At 41.6% G+C, this 17,211-nt stretch overlaps 1 protein-coding gene across 11 annotated transcripts in view; it reads left to right on the top strand.

Annotated features, from left to right (window-relative positions):
* The window catches only part of myo18ab (myosin XVIIIA b), a 189,784-nt gene that overhangs the window by 158,222 nt on the left and 14,351 nt on the right, over positions 1–17,211 (top strand). For 6 of the 11 annotated variants that reach the window (XM_055225936.1, XM_055225941.1, XM_055225932.1 and 3 more), the window contains 2 exons: positions 1,539–1,678; positions 4,479–4,523. In XM_055225936.1, the coding sequence (XP_055081911.1) occupies positions 1,539–1,678; positions 4,479–4,523 (185 nt within the window). The remainder of the gene's footprint in view (positions 1–1,538; positions 1,679–4,478; positions 4,524–17,211) is intronic. The other 5 variants (XM_055225937.1, XM_033976697.2, XM_055225938.1 and 2 more) reach the window with 1 other exon arrangement.

The raw sequence follows: 17,211 nt of genomic DNA on the forward strand, positions 1-17,211 counted from the left end.
CATATTTGCTTAAAGGCCATCAAACAATTCTTCAAGTCACAATTAGAGCCGTCATGGTAACCACAATCACACGCGCAAGGGCTTGAGTGACCGCAGTAACCACATTTTGCATTTTAATGAGGCTCCACGCACACGCTCGTCGTAATTTTACTGTTCAACTAAGAAACAATTCATGTTTACACGACTCTAAGCTGCGGAGACGCTGAGAATATGTATGGGAGGACGGGGGTAAGAAAGGAAACGATGCCTCCGCCCCTTTAAAAAAAGCTCTGTCGGTGCTAAAGCTAAAGGCTAGCGCGTCTCTTCAGTCTCAGAGGGCTTGAGTCTCGAGCTGACGGGGGTTTACTGCGGGGGTATGGACTTTACGCCTTACTTACCGGAGGAGCGGCAGACTTGAATGCAAATCCACTCATCGGGCAGTGCCAAAACTCTGAAGTCGATAACTTGCGCTCTGCCTGCGGAGCAAACAATCAATCAATCAGTCAAATTTTATTTATACAGCCCTTTACAACACTCAAGGTGACCAAAGAGCTTTCCAATAAAACCAGCACTAAATAAGGACATTCAAAACATCAAACAATGAAATAAAAACAGAGTGTCACTGCATATCTAAGTTTAGAAAGCTTTGAAGCCTGGACTTAAACAGGTCAAAGTTTGTGATAGCGGTAAATCAGGCGGCAGTTTGTTCCAAAAGTCTGGGGCCAGCGACAGAAACCCCATCACCTCAGTGTTTGAGCCTGACTCTGGGGACGTCTAGCTAGAGTTTGTTGCTTGACAGACAGGAGTTCAGTCAAATAGGAAGGACCAAAAGCCATTAAGAGCTTTAAAAACAAACAATAACATTTGCTTAAAGACGGCTGCAACTATTGAAAACGTGTGTAAAACTGTTGAATAGCATGATCCTAATATGAATGTAAAATCCCATAGACATGCTAGCTCTATTAGCGTCCTAAATGTTAATGTTGAGTGCCTTAAATGTGTTTATAGAGCAAACTAGCATCTTATAACATTACAATAGTTACAGACAGATATTTGCATGTGGGTGAGTGACGTTTTACGGGGCTTAAACACGGTGGAAAGTGACTGAACTGTTGAAACATCGGCAACAACACGGCAGAAAAGGAAGAAACTGGAAGCCAATGAAGAGATAAAAGGGACGTCTGCTGTCCACAAGCTCCGCCCCACACCAGTTTACTCCAGGACAGAGTTTTAACATAACACAGTGGCACATCCTCATAAATCATGTCCGGCTGTTTTATGTCGCTGTTTTTTTTACGTACAACCCCAATTTACATGTGTAATTATGAGCCTGTGTGCTATACCTCACACTACTGCAGTGCTGACGGACATAAATTTACCATAAGGGAAACTCTTTAACTGCAACAGCCTCAATCACAATAGAAATAATCGTTTGACAAGTGGGTTAATTTAAACAAAAACGTCTCTGGCTAGTAGTACGTTAGTTGCAGATCTGCTTTAACACGACAGTAACACACAAAAAAAACGATTAAAACTTCACGGTGTGTTTGGTTTAACAGGAGATGGACATCGAGAGCTTGGAGGCTGCAAACCAGAGTCTTCAGGCCGATCTGAAACTGGCCTTTAAGAGGATCGGAGACCTGCAGGCGGCGATAGAGGACGAGATGGAGAGCGACGACAACGAGGATCTCATCAACAGGTACAGAGCGAGAACACCGGCTGCGGTTACACGCGCACTCGAAATCAAACCCCAAATTATTAGCAGCGTTTTGGAGTTGTAAGACTTTTAAAATGATGTGGGCAAAGTTGGGTTTTAGAAAAGAGGAGCCACCGTCTACGTGAATGGACGTAATAATTAAATTTAAGTGTGCGTTTCTCATGTTAAAACTCCCACATTTTTACCAAGGTTTATGTTGTTTTGTCATTTTTTCTGCTTTAAATGTATTCAAATGTTTTCTACTCTACATTTTCTTTTACATTTACAAGCTTAAGTTGCATCTCCAACAGTTTACATTTCAGTTATTCCTTAAAAAAAGTTTCGTGTACAAATATTTTAGTGCGTTTTTACGGATTAATTTCAGGTTCAACCCATTCAAGGTAAGATGGTAGGTTCTGCTTAGTAATTACAGAGCTGTGGGCGGAGATACGCGATAGAGGCGGGCCCGTCGACAGAAATTTGGGGGCCCCGGGTAAGAAACCTCACATGAGCCCCCCCTTTAATATAAATTGGAGGGTCCAATTCTGTGGCCTGGGACGACAGATCCCTTTGTCTCCCCCTGGATAAAGATAAAGAAAGATTTTTGAAGCATTCTGCAAGACAATACAGGATTACTCATGTCACCTTAAAAGTCTTAACGATATGAAAAACAGGACTAGTTAATTTTAAACAGTTTAAACGGTTATTTCTCACTTACCTTATGCGTTTAGACCATCCCAATTACTCACCACGATGAGTTTATAAACACTTTTCATAACTCTCATGAGACCAGAGCAAACTTTTGCCAACAACTAGCATGCTAACACGCATTTCTTGATTACCGGACTATAAAAAACGGTTCCTAATTAGCTGCAGACGACACACACCGGCTTATTTTGACCTCAACAGCTGCTTGTATATTATATCTGCACTGAAGCAAGACACATTTTGGTCAAATACATGGGGAAAAAAATCTGGTAAAGGGTGTTTAAATTAGCCGTTTTGTTGTCATTTATTTGCGTAAAACATTCAAATCATCTTTCTATTATTCCACTAGTCCGGTCTCACCCTCCATCGTCCTTTTGTTGAGTTCAGTTTGTACTAGACGCTCAGGCCGAAACCCAGTGAGACGATTTGCATTGTAATAGTGTGTGAACAGAGCCAGGGGTCACCAATACTCGCCACTTGCCCCAGTCCTTGGCCTCTCTGTTTGAATCCTTATTTACTCAGAGCTTTGTGGAGCCAAGCTAATTTTTTATGAGTTGTGGACCCCGCGAAGAAGTTAGAAGGTCGGCTTTGATAAATAATGCCCGGAGAGGTACTGTCGGGGGGAGAGTCGCAAACGCAGACACTAGACCAGAACAAAATGTGGGGAGAATATATAAAATCCAGGAGTTAACTTCGCTTTCTAATATGTTATGATGTTGTTCCCTCATCAAAAACACGTCTGAAGAGCTTTTAGACGTCATCCACGCGCGTTTGAGTAATCTACCGATCTCTCCCGGGCCCTGTTTCTACCCTCCTTATGGTTAGCTGTACGATTCTGTACTAAGCTCCGCCCACGTACCTACATCACCCACGCTCCCACATGACAACTCTCCATAAATATACAAAAATATGATGCAAAACTGTACACTACGACTTCACAAACCTGATGCGATGTGCAGTAGTTTCATTAGTGGGATGCGCGCTGATTGTGTTGTGATAGTGCTCTGATGGGGGAGTGATTTAGAACGGAGAGCAAAGGGAGGGGGGAACTCGGAGTGTCAAAAACTAAAGTGAAACTTGTAAAACGTGTAAAATACCCCCTCTTTAATACTGCTATGTTACCGTATATATTTTAAAATACTTTTGCCAGAGCAAGTCAGATAAAAAAATCTAAGTAAATGCTAATTCATTTTTATAAGACAATGAGAATCAAATTGTACTTTGCGAGATTCATGTGTTTAGATAATCCTGTATTGTTCTGCAAAATTTCTGTTTCCACCTACCCCCTATCCCCGCCTACATATCTGAACTAGATGATATTGTTATATTGCGAAAAATGTAGTTTAATAATCTTGGTTTACTTCAGTTTTAACAACTTGAAGTAAATGAATAAAAAACACACACATTGGTAAGTTTTATGTTTGAAGTGGAGTTTTGTGCTCTTCTTATTTGTTCTAATGTTTCCTCGTCACAAACAGACCTGGAGTTGTGTTTTGTTTCATTCACACTCGTTCTCGTTCTTCAAACTGAAAACACTCTGTTCCACCTTGTGATGTCATCATGTGGTGATACAGGAAGTGCTCCACTGTGTTTTTAAACTACATAAACCGTCACTAGAATCATTTGGATGATTTCAGCTCTGGAATTGCCAATCTCTGTTGAACTAAAGGTAAAAAGGAGCTGTCAACTTGAAAACTACCACTTCATGACATCACAAGGTGGAACAGAGCATTTTGAGCAGAGACAGACAGAATAATAAACTGAGAATGAAACAAAACACAACTCCAGGTCTGTTTTTGAGGAGGAAACAGCTTTAGAACATGACTTAAAGCTCACAGGAGTCAGTTTTGGGTATTATAAATGGCATTTATTTCCTATTCCAAATATGTGATGTATATTTTTTCAACACTAGGTGGTGCTGTCTCTCTGTACATCATCTTTATTGTACAAAATTAGCTTCACATTACATCACCTGTCTTTACACACACACGTTTGTTTCACTGTTCAGTTTGAATTCATGTCGTTTCATTTTAAATTCTTCTGTTTGTGTTTTGTTTCCGTCTCTCTCTTCACCCTCGTTCTTCATCTCCGCCAGTTTGCAGGACATGGTGACTAAGTATCAGAAACGAAAGAACAAAACGTGAGAATCTGGATATTGAATTTTTGAGTTTTTACGGCTTTTGTTTGTTTTTTGAATAACACGTTTTCTCCTGAATGGCTGTGTGAGATGTTTTGGCCTCTGGTGATGCATAGTCCACAGATTCGATCAGTCAGGTCTGTTCATCTGTTGTGGTCGTCACGCTGAAAGAAAAACAACAGACATCTATGGAAAACTCCCCCTTAAACTCAACCAGAAATTTAAAATCTTACATTTCTGTTTTTAATTGTAATTGTTAATTGGAACCTTGTTGAAAATTGTAAAAGTAAAAAAAAAAAGCTTTGAACAAATGAAATTTATTTTAGTGGGAGCAGGTAGCTAGTAGGAGTAGTAGTAGTAGCAGTAGTAGTAGCAGTAGCAGTATAAGTAGCAGTAGTAGTAGCAGTAGCAGTAGCAGTAGTAGTAGCAGTAGCAGTAGCAGTATAAGTAGCAGTAGTAGTAGCAGCAGTATAAGTAGCAGTATAAGTAGTAGTAGTAGTAGTAGTAGTAGTAGTAGTAGTAGTAGTAGTAGTAGTAGTAGTAGTAGTAGTAGTAGTAGTAGTAGTAGTAGTAGTAGTAGTAGTAGTAGTAGTAGTAGTAGTAGTAGTAGTAGTAGTAGCAGCAATAGTAGTAGCAGAAGAAATAGCAGTAGTAGTAGCAGTAGTACTAGCAGTAGCAGTAGTACTAGCAGTAGTAGTAGCAGTAAACATGCAGCCATATTTTTATCATAATTGCTCTTCTGTCTCGTGAGCAGAGGTGGGTAATACTCAGGTACATTTACTTATGCAACGTTTTAAAGAAATCACACTTTTCAGCGTACTTTTCAAGCAGCAAACTTTTACCTACTTGAGGAATATTATTTCAAACCAACTTTCCACCCACTTAAGTAAAACGTTTTGTCTCCTCCTCCCACCTCTGCTCTTGAGTCTGGAGACACACACACACCCCCACACACACACACACACACCTCAGCTCCGTCTACACTGGGACCTCACCTGTAGTTTGAGCCTTTCTGGAGCTAATCTTTCCTTTCACCATGACGACCACCCACCGCTCAGAATAAACCCCGAGTTTTGACTGGGAGGCTGCAGATGGAGATGGCACTTGTGAATCAAAGACGGGCTTAGTTCCACGTGTCGGCCTGTTCAGACATGGCTCATTTAAGCGAGTTCAGATAAGAAGGATTTCACTTTTGAAGTCTGAGTTCTGTTGGATAATGCATCATCAGAGACCGGGCCGTATCTGTGCTTTAACCCCAGTTTACTGTTCACTCTGCCCCGCATGACAGCTGCACGCCTGTAACCAATCCTGTGCGCAACAATAACCAGCAAGAATAACCAGCAAGCGGCAATGATGGGCCCTTGTAACTCATGTGTAACAGTTGTTATCTTAAGCAGTATCCACTTTACCCCGTTTTTTCATCATGATTACCTTTTTTGTGTAATTTCACATGCTTTTTACAGTGTATGAACGTGCATTGTGTTCTGCGTCCTGATTGGCTGTTGGACTGTAGACCATTGTGTCCTGCGTCCTGATTGGCTGTTGGACTGTAGACCATTGTGTCCTGCGTCCTGATTGGCTGTTGGACTGTAGACCATTGTGTTGTGCGTCCTGATTGGCTGTTGGACTGTAGACCATTGTGTCCTGCGTCCTGATTGGCTGTTGGACTGTAGACCATTGTCCATCAGTCTCCTCCGTGCCGTGTCTCCTGTCCAGTACAGAATGTGTTCAGACAAATTTACATAAACGTTGGATCGCGGTGTGACTCTGAAGTGCTGTACGTTTGCGACAATGTACGTTTCTTCCCGACAAAAACCCACAATGTCGACGAAACGTTCTGCACCGACAAAGACGCCTACGAAGGTTTGAACTTTGAGAGAGTTTAAACGAGAGAGAAATGTGAGAAAATGTGTGAGAAAAGTGTATAAAGTGTGTGGTGAGGGGTTTTACAGACAAAAACATAGAATAATTGTAAAAAATAAGGCTGATACTTCGTGGATTTTGCCTATTGCAGGTTATTTTTGGTACGTAACGTCGAGGGACCACTGTATATAAATAGTATCATTTGTGATTGGAGCCTACACGTCAAGTTTAATAACAATGTCGAACAAGATGGACTCTCTCGATTGGTAGTTTTCAGATATCTACAATGTGATGACGTCATACTGCCAGATGGGGGCGCAAAAGGCAAACACACACATGTCGAGCCTGATCATTTCTATCAGTGACTACATCCAAGAACTCTCTGTGTGACAATACGAAGCTGCATTTTAACAATATTAACTTAAGCTGACCTCCATCTGCGTTAAATATTATTGGACGACAGAATGTTGTATCCATGTTGGCGTGCTCTTCCTGGCACGATAGGACCCGCCCACTGGTTGGCCAGCCAATAGTGAGACGCCCAAGTGAACCAAAAGAAACATGGCGACGCCGACAGACCAACTTCAGCCTATTTTAGCATCAATATTTAGTTTCTATTAAGTTTTGTGAAGAATATCTGTGGACAGGGACGTCAGGTGAATGGAACAAGATAGAATTTTCGACTTGTTTCTTTTTCTTTTTTTTTTGATGAATTATTTGATTGTGTTTATTTATACAGGGAGACCCAATGAGAGCACATACATTTTTTTTCATGGGCGCCCTGTTAAAAAAACCCCAAAAAACAGAAAAATACACAAACAAAACAATGAAGTCAGTTTAAACATTAAAAGCAGGAGCAGGTGTTGTGACGTTTCGACCAATCAGATTCAATTATTGTCACGACGTTCCACCTTTTCGCGTTCTTTCAGCGAGAGCCGTCCCAGATAAATGTGTAGAGTGGAACGTAACAATCTGGGGTGAACGTAGATGCTACAAACAAACTCACAATGGGAACCTTCATGTCGTGACACAAGTTGAACAGGTGTAGCACTTTGCAAGTTGTCATGTTCTTCTGATACTTTTAAGAATATTTCACCATATATATAAAGTAGTAGTAGTAGATAGTGGTGGTAGTAGTAGTCTGTAGTAGTTGTATCTCCATTTTTACTCATGAGCAGAGGTTGTTAGTACAGTTACATTTACTCAAGTAACTTTATAAAGAAGTAACTTTTCAGAGTACTTTTCTAACAGCATACTTTGAAGTAACAGTACTCTTACTCGAGTAAAAGTTGTGGTTCTTCTTCCCACTTGTGAGGTTGTCTAGACACTTTATGTCGACAATATGAAATAATTTGAACATTTGTATTTCTTGCAGCTTCTTCAGATATGATTTAGTCTTCACATTTTGAAGTCTACTCTTTGTAACTTGAGTAGTACTTTTCTTTGACCATTACTTGGCACTTCTGGTTGAGTAATATTATTTTGAAGTAGCTTTTGTTTGTCTCCTAATCCCACTTCGGCTCACAAGTCTACTTCCACTACACCATCATAAACGTAGCCGACACTTTAGTTTTGTTATGTACACCCATTTGACTTGAATACCTGAAGTCTTTGTTTGAATATTTCCGTGATTGTTGTGAAAAATCAAACAACTCGAGTAGGAATCTTGAGACATGAAAGTGAACATACGAGGCCCATTCTGCTCTGGTGCTAATTCTCAAACACAACTTCATAAAAATGCCACCTGTTTATACCCGTCCTCCAATGAATCCTGCCAAAGTCTTTATCTCTCCCAAAATGAACAGCCGTGCCTTTTCACAAGCAGCTTGGCGAATATCTCCTTTAATAACTCAGACGTTTAAACTGCGGGCTGAGGGATCGTTTTATCCAGGACTTTAATAGATTTCGTTTTTTGAGAAATAAATGACTGAAGGAGAGTGAAAAGTGGAGCCGCGGTTTTGGCATTTGTCTCTGAGGAGCTGTGATAAAACGCCTCGGCTTCACGAGCAGAGGGCGTTTGTCCTGGGAAAAAATGAAGGCCGGGTCTTCATTCAAGTCAAAGTCAAAGAGACATGAGGGTTTAGGTCGGTCTAAGAGCGGGCTAAAGTCTGGCTAAACCAGGACTAAACCAGGGCTAAACCAGGGCTAAACCAGGACTAAACCAGGACTAAACCAGGGCTAAACCAGGGCTAAACCAGGACTAAACCAGGACTAAACCAGGGCTAAAGCAGGGCTAAACCAGGGCTAAACCAGGGCTAAACCAGGGCTAAACCAGGACTAAACCAGGGCTAAACCAGGGCTAAACCAGGACCAAACCAGGACTAAACCAGGGCTAAACCAGGGCTAAACCAGGACTAAAGCAGGACTAAAGCAGGACTAAAGCAGGACTAAACCAGGACTAAAGCAGGGCTAAACCAGGGCTAAACCAGGACTAAACCAGGACTAAAGCAGGGCTAAACCAGGACTAAACCAGGGCTAAAGCAGGGCTAAACCAGGGCTAAACCAGGGCTAAACCAGGACTAAACCAGGGCTAAACCAGGACTAAACCAGGACTAAACCAGGACTAAACCAGGGCTAAACCAGGGCTAAACCAGGGCTAAACCAGGACCAAACCAGGACTAAACCAGGGCTAAACCAGGGCTAAACCAGGACTAAAGCAGGACTAAACTAGGACCAAACCAGGACTAAACCAGGACTAAACCAGGACTAAACCAGGACTGGTTTAAACTAGGGCTAAACCAGGGCTAAACCAGGGCTAAACCAGGATTAAAACCAGTACTAAACCAGGACTACACCAGATCTAAAAAAAAAAGGTCTACACAAGTATTAAACTAGCATTAAGTGAGGTCTACAACAGGCTATATAAAAAGTAAAACAGATCTAAGCCAGGACTAAGCCAGGACTAAGCCAGGACTAAGCCAGGACTAAGCCAGGACTAAGCCAGGACTAAGCCAGGACTAAGCCAGGACTAAGCCAGGACTAAGCCAGGACTAAGCCAGGACTAAGCCAGGACTAAACCAGGACTAAGCCAGGACTAAGCCAGGTCTAAAACAGGTCTACAAGGATTAAAACAGATCTAAACCAAGACTTAAACTAGGGCTAAATCAGAACTAAGCCAGTTGCAGAATTTAACCAGGTTTTAGTTAGTCCAAAACAGACTAAGCTACGGCCAAACCTTCTCTAAACTAGGACTATGTCAGGTCGAAACCAGGTCAAAACCAGGTCAAAACCAGGTCAAAACCAGGTCAAAACCAGGACAAAACCAGGACAAAACCAGGTCAAAATGGGCAGGTGTAGGAAATGTTTAAACCATGACTAAATCGGGATTAAACCAGGTTCAATCCAAGGAATAAACCTGGTCTAAACTTGGACTAAACCAGGACTAAATTAGCTCTGCTCCATCTTATAACCAGGACTAAGTCAGGTCTAAACCAGGTGTAAATCTGGTTAAATTCTGGACTAAACGAGCAGGTGAAAAAGACCACGGCTCAAAATAAGATTCAACCAGAACCCAACCAGGACTTAACCAGGTCTAGAGTCGGACTAAAGCAGCTCTAACCCAGAACTCTTCCCCCGTAGTCCTACATCTGTTGCGTCGTGTTTGTATTCGGGGACAGTGTATTCTTACGGAGTACCGGAGCCACAGTGAGGGCGATCCATAGAAGCTAATGATAAATGTAATGGTCTGTAACAGAGACGTACAGCCACTGCCACACACTATTAATGTCTGCAGGGTTAGCTAGCTCCCCCAGCGCCACGCAAGCTAACTAATGCTAGCACATCCCGCGACATTTATCAACCCTGACACAGTTTGTATAAAGAATATAGAGTGGGCAGAGATTTGGAGAAGATGGGCCCAAGAGCGGAGAATCTGTCGTACTATGTAACAGCCTATTGTTGCAGACTGTGGGAGAAAATAGAGTCTGTACATAAAACTTAAGTGGTTTTTGGACAGGTTTTTGAAAGGATAGGTTTAAAGTTATTGATGCTGTTTTCGTTACTGTCCAGAAGATGAAAAATGAGAGTAATATAAGTGTGAAAAACCCCAAACCCTAATCAGATCTAAAGACAATCGAACCAGGACTAAATGAGGACTGAACCAAGACTAATGCAAGACTAAACTTTACATGGCTCTCAGATTAAACCTGGATTTGTGCTAGAATTCAAGTTTGAATTAGATCTAAACCAGGACTCGACCTGAACTAGACCTCGAGTCCTGGATTAGACCCAGATTAACTGCGTAAGGCTCTCCAATTAAACCTGGAACCTGTGCTAGAATTCAAGTTTAAACCAGACCTGGACTAGACCTGGACTAGACCTGGACTAGACCTGGACTAGACCTGGACTAGACCTGGACTAGACCTGGACTAGACCTCGAGTCCTGGATTAGACCCGGATTAACTGCGTAAGGCTCTCCAATTAAACCTGGAACCTGTGCTAGAATTCAAGTTTAAACCAGACCTGGACTAGACCTGGACCAGACCTAGACTAGACCTGGACCAGACCTGGACCAGACCTGGACCAGACCTGGACCAGACCTGGACTAGACCTGGACTAGACCTGGACTAGACCTGGACTAGACCTGGACTAGACCTGGACCAGACCTGGACCAGACCTGGACTACACCTGGACTAGACCTGGACTAGACCTGGACTAGACCTGGACTAGACCTGGGCTAGACCTGGACCAGACCTGGACCAGACCTGGACCAGAACTGGACTAGACCTGGACTAGACCTGGACCAGACCTAGACTAGACCTGGACCAGACCTGGACCAGACCTGGACCAGACCTGGACCAGACCTGGACCAGACCTGGACGCAGACTGTACTAGGTCTAAACTTGGCTAGAATTAAACTAGGGTTAATTGCTAAGACTAACCCAGGTCTAAACCAACTCACCCATAAACCCTGACTAAACTTTGACAATAAAATCAGGGTTAAAGCTAAGATTAAACCAGATTTAAACCAATTTAGCCATAAAACTAGAGTAAAACGGGACTAAACGTGGTCTGACCCAGGACTGAAACTGGACTACAATCAGCTGGAACAAAGACTAAAATAAGAGTCAATTTGGACGGAAACGGGACTAAACCAGGTCTGAACCACGTCTAAAACTTGACTAAATCCACACTTAACAAACAAACAAAGCGAGAACTAAACCAGGACCAAACCAAGTCTCAACCAGGACTAAATTAAGACTAAGAGATTACTAAAACCAGGTAAAAACGGGACTTTGTTTAACATGTTGAATTATTGTTCTTATAGACTCGCAGCAGCACCTGGTAAACTCGGTGTTAACAGCTCAACTTCCTGTCTAGTTGAATCTCTGAGGTTTTTGCCGAGTCACACTTAAATGCTAAATATTTAACGGTCAGGCAGTTTTTTAGAAAGAGACATGTTTGTGTCTCAGTGCTAATGCTGATTTTTAAGCATAATAAATAGTTAAACAATGCCACAAACTGAAGTATTCTGCATGTAAAAATAATTGGGTCGTCTTTAATTAACTTGAATTTTAATAGGTTGTTTATTTTGTTTTCCGATTTTAATCATTTAAGTGACTGTTAAATTTAAGACACCGTGTGCTAGCTAGCGTGCTGCTGTGCTGTTTATGCTTTTAGTATTTTTAAGTGGTTTTAGCTCCACAAAAAACACCCAGGTCTTTGAGTAATTGAAATAAACGGTAGCTACATAAAGCACAAAAACAGAGCTAATTCATAAATGTACCCCCAAATAGCCACTTGAAATTAAACGTTCTGTATCCTCTCCTCTCTCCCTAAAGATGTCCAGCATATGTCTCTGAACAGTGTTTCCGATGTTTACCCTACGGTTAGCCTGTAGCATTAGCGTCCCATGTGGCTAATCGCTACGTGGCATCCATCAAAGATAATTATAGTTTACATCATACTGGTCCGAGCTCACCATTGTCAGGATACAAAGACCTAAATCACCACTAAAGAAGGACTGTACTGGTTAAAGTCTGGGATCAGGACTAAATCAGGACTAAACCAGGATTAAACAAGGGTTGAAGGCTATCGACTAAATCTGGAACTATGATAGAACTAAACCTGGTCTAAAACATGGGAAAGTCCAGGACTAAACCACAGTTAAAGGATTTTTTGTTTGTTTTTTAAAGCTAGGACTCATCTTGGACTAAGCCTGGACTAAACTAGGATTTTGTTAGGACTGAATTTGGACTAAGATAGAACTAAACTTGAACTTAGCTATTCTAGGACAAAAACAAGATCCCGGACTGAAACAACATTCTGAATGAAGCTGGAATTAAACCAGGACTAAACAGGGTCTACATTAGAACCAGGACTCAGGAATCAGGACTAAACAAGGTCTAACTAGAACTAAACCAGGTCTAAATCAGAATTAACCTGATCTTAACTTGGTCTGTTGTCTAAAGCAGGACTGACAAAATATGCTCTAGGTCTAAACCAGGACTAAACCAGGTCTTTTCTCGGTCCAAACTAGAATTAAACAAGGAGTAAACCAGGACAAAACCAGACAATACTCGGTTCGTCCATATTAGACCTACACCAGAACTAAACCAGGTCTAAACCAGGACTAAACACGATCTAAACCAAACTAAATCGGGACTAACCTTGGTCTACACTGGCTGTCATCTCCCAGTGCAGAGGCAGCAGAGCCCCGTGTCGCTAATCGCTAAGTCGTGTTGGGCAAAGCTAATTACAGCTTAAAGACATGCTCTTCCTCCCACTCGGTGACACTGGCCCTGCCCCGAGCTACGCTAACGCTAACGCTATTGTAGTCTGCGAGAGAGCCGCGGATTCAACTCTCATTTATAAGCATCATTTAAAACCACTCCAATCCAGAGGTGGTCCCTATGAATGCTAATCGCTTTAATTATAAGGCTGGCTGGATTCGGCTGGACCGGAGAAGCGGGTTTATTTCATGTTTTGGAGATTTAAACCGAAGCATTTCAACGGGTTTTTTTTGAAGTTTTGGGCATATTTCTTATTTCCCTATGGGCTTTATTTTCAAGGACAGTATTGGCAAACGACACGCACTGAGTTTTGCAAATTTATTGGAACTTTTAACATAGATATAGGTTATATTTTGGATAAGAGTTCATAAGGAAAATAGGACAAGATGGTGTAAAAGTATTCAAACTACAGACCCTCACGTTTTAAAAATCAGTTATGGCGAGAGGAGGCCAAACACACACACTGTTCAAGCAAATAGATTGAAGATTTTTATAGTTTTTTTCCACATTTCAAAGCGTTTTACATCAAGGAAACGCGCACACATTTATATACAAGTGTACACAAACACTGGGGTGAGGTGAAGCGAAGGTGAAGTGTCTTGCCCAAGGACACAACGGCAGCATTCATGTGTGGGGAGCTGGAATCGCACCACCAACCTGACCACTTAACCAAAGACAGGATTCAAACTTTGGATCAGCGGACAAAGGCTCAACTACCAACTGAGCGACTGTCAAAGAGAAAACTAATCACTCACAGTTATATCTTATTTCAGTTTTTGTAGTAATTATTTAGAAAAAAACTGAATTTTCATGAACTATTTTCCGTTTTTTCCTCTTTTGCGAGATGCGTAGCTGTTTGACATATTTCAAAAGGCAATCCGTGTTTTGTTATTTTCAAGTTGTTCACAGCAGGTTTTAATTATTCAGTAGAAAATACAGTTCAGCCCAAAAACCAGGACGAAACTGCGGCTCTTCTGGCTGTTGTTGTGAAATATTAAGTTTTGTTCGGCATAATTCAACTGGCAGGACAGTTTTCTTCACCTGATGTTCAAGTTTTCCGCAGCGTCTTTAGAGAGAAACAACAACAGAGCAGAAAAACTTTATATTACACTATTTTATGATCTATGTTAGAATGTTTCCTCGTCACAAACAGACCTGGAGTTGTGTTTTGTTTCATTCACACTTGTTTAACGCACAAATAAACCCTCCAGATTTAAGATGAGTTTTTCTCTCGAACTGAAAACGCTCTGCTCCACCTTGTGATGTCATCATGTGGTGATACAGGAAGTGCTTAACTGTGTTTTTAAACTCCATACACCTTCAGTGGAATCAGCTGGATGAATTGAGAAAGAGAGAGAGAGAAGAAAAAAAGAAGAGAAAGAGAGCACAGAAAAAGAAGAGAAAGAGAAGAGAAAAAGAAGAGGAGAAAAAAGAGGGAAGAGGAAAGAAAAAGGACAGAAAGCAAAAGGAGAGAGAAGAGAGAAAAAAGTAGAGAAGAGAAAAAAGAGAGGGAAGAGGAGAGAAAGAAAAAGGAGAAAAGAGAGAAAAGAGAAAAAGGAGTGAGAAAGAGAAAAAGGAGAGAGAGAAGAGAAAAGAGAAAAAAGAAGAGAAAAAGAGAGAAGAGAGCACAGAAAGAAGAGAAAAAGAAGCGAAAAGGAGAAAAGAGGAGAATAAAGAGAGGGAAGAGGAAAGAAAAAGGACAGAAAGCAAAAAAGGAGAGCGAAAGAAAAAGGAGAGGGAAGAGAGAAAAAAGTAGAGAAGAGAAAAAGAAGAGAAAAAAGAGAGGGAAGAGGAGAGAAAGAAAAAGGAGAAAAGAGAAAAAGGAGTGAGAAAGAGAAAAGGGAGAGAGAAGAGAAAAAGAGAGAAAGGAAAGCGTGACAGGAGAGAGGGGTAGAGAGGATGGAATGAAAACTGAATGAAAACTACCACTTCATGACATCACAGGGTGGAACAGAGCATTTTGAGCTTTGGAGATGTAACAGACTAATAATAAAATGTGACTCAAACATGTGTGAATGAAACAAAACACAACTCCAGGTCTGTTTTTGATGAGGTAACAACATTATAACGGCTTGAATCTCACAAGAGTCAATTTTGCGTAATATAGGACCTTTAAATGACTGGAACGGTTATAAATCATTTCTGATATTAAGAATAATTGATGTGGTGTCTGCTGATGCGTTGGGCGTTCGTGAAAAGCAGATGTCTTGTTTGGCGCCGCCTTTGTGACTCTATCAAAACTGTTACATCTTAATTTCACGCTATCAGCTTTTATTCTCGCCGTTTCTGGTCCGCGCGCCGCGTAATAACCGTAGCGCTCCCTCCGTCCGTGTCTCATTTCCTGACGAGGCTGTAGTTTTCCGAAGCGCTCCGAGAACATGTGCGGATAATTGAGAGGGAGAGAGAGAAGGCGAGAGGAGGAGAGAGAGGCAGATCCAGCTGTGTGCTAAATGATGGTGTCGGGAAGTGGAATTATGGGTAAATGAGTGTGTGCATACAAAAGCAAAGGGGGAGGAATTAGACGGTGAACGCTGCATCCGGACTCAACTTCCTGTGTTGTTATTTCTACACCAAACCAGTTACGTTTTTGGTAAGTAACAGTAGGACTTGTTTCTATTAGCGTTGTCAGAATTATCGAAAATCAGATACTAACCGATACTAAAACTTGTATCGAAACTAGATGTCGATTTTGAGCACGTATCGATACTAAAAAAGTCACATTCAGAGGATAGAAATGAACCTTTCCTGAATTTTTTGAGCTGTACCAGAGCCAGTATAACGGAGTGACAGTAGCTCAGTTGGTAGAGTGTTCCAAAAGGTTGCCGGTTCAAACCCCAGGTGCGTGAGAGTAAAAAGGCCCCCTCATCCCAGTTCACCTCCTCACGTCCTCCAATAAACTAAACCTTAGTCTGGGAAAAAGAATCTACTAAATTGTGGGAAAAGCTCTGTATAAAAATGTGACTATTTACCATAAGACCACATAGATTTGCGTAGATCATGTCCTTAAGTTCAATTGGGCGTGATTGACAGGTGGATTAGCCAATCAGGGACATACGTGGTCCGTCCGCATCAAAACAAATACGGCTGCCTACGAGGAAAAAAGAAAGGGGAAAAAAATATCACAGGGGACTGAAAAAACACGGCGGATTTCTGCAGAATCAATGAGCGAAGCTAAACTATTAATCTGAGGTGAGAGGAATATCATTTTGTTTGCGAATAATGGGCGTACAATGAGCTTCCTCGTTTCAGCTTCATTAGACAAGACTATTGTAATGAATTTCTTTTGCGAACAAGACGCCGTTTCTGAATTAGTTGAACTACGCTGTGGTTTTTTTTCGTTTGCTCGTTACCATGACAACTAAAAGCCACTACTCTGATTTTGTTTTGCTCATGAGTGGATTAAAACGTCTTGTCTGCCGCGTTCCACTTCCTCTCCATACCGTGTCATCCTCATCTTCCTTTTTCCTATAATATGTCGGTGAATACTTAAAAAAACAGCCTCTCTCCCTCCTAACTCCAAACCAGGGCCTGTCTCTTCTAACCCTAACGCCGGTTTTTGCCTCGTTTTTCCTCACTAAACTAAAGCTGTTGTTGTGATTCGCCTCTCCACAGAGCTGATGTGCGCATGCGAAACCAGGAAATGCACTGTCAAAATGAAAGCTTCTTCTTCTTCTTCCTCTGCAGCTCCTTGTGAAGACTTTTATTGCGGTGTAAACTAACACTAACCTCTCTCCTCAAACGGGGCGACTGTGCAGAGACTAAGACAGGGACAATTAGTGTGTGATTGTACATAAACAATAAAGTAAAGTCTAAAACATACTCCAGGGTTAGGATAAAACAGGAACTATTCACTTTTAACTAACGCTGACCCATAGACTGTGTAAAGACGTGGACTAAGCGAGTGTGACGTCACCCGCGGCGTTCAGCTCCAGTCAGTCGAGGCTCATCGAGGCTGGAGGGATTGACCTTGGGGAAAGAAAGTCCCTGATTTGTTTCTTATTAATGTTGTGTCTGGAAATCAAGATACGAATCTTGACTTACAGATTCAATAGCAGAATAAATATGCCAAGGTCGGGTTAATACGAACATTTTAAGAT

The sequence above is a fragment of the Periophthalmus magnuspinnatus genome, chromosome 13, assembly GCF_009829125.3.
Source record: "Periophthalmus magnuspinnatus isolate fPerMag1 chromosome 13, fPerMag1.2.pri, whole genome shotgun sequence".
Lineage (NCBI taxonomy): Eukaryota > Metazoa > Chordata > Actinopteri > Gobiiformes > Gobiidae > Periophthalmus > Periophthalmus magnuspinnatus.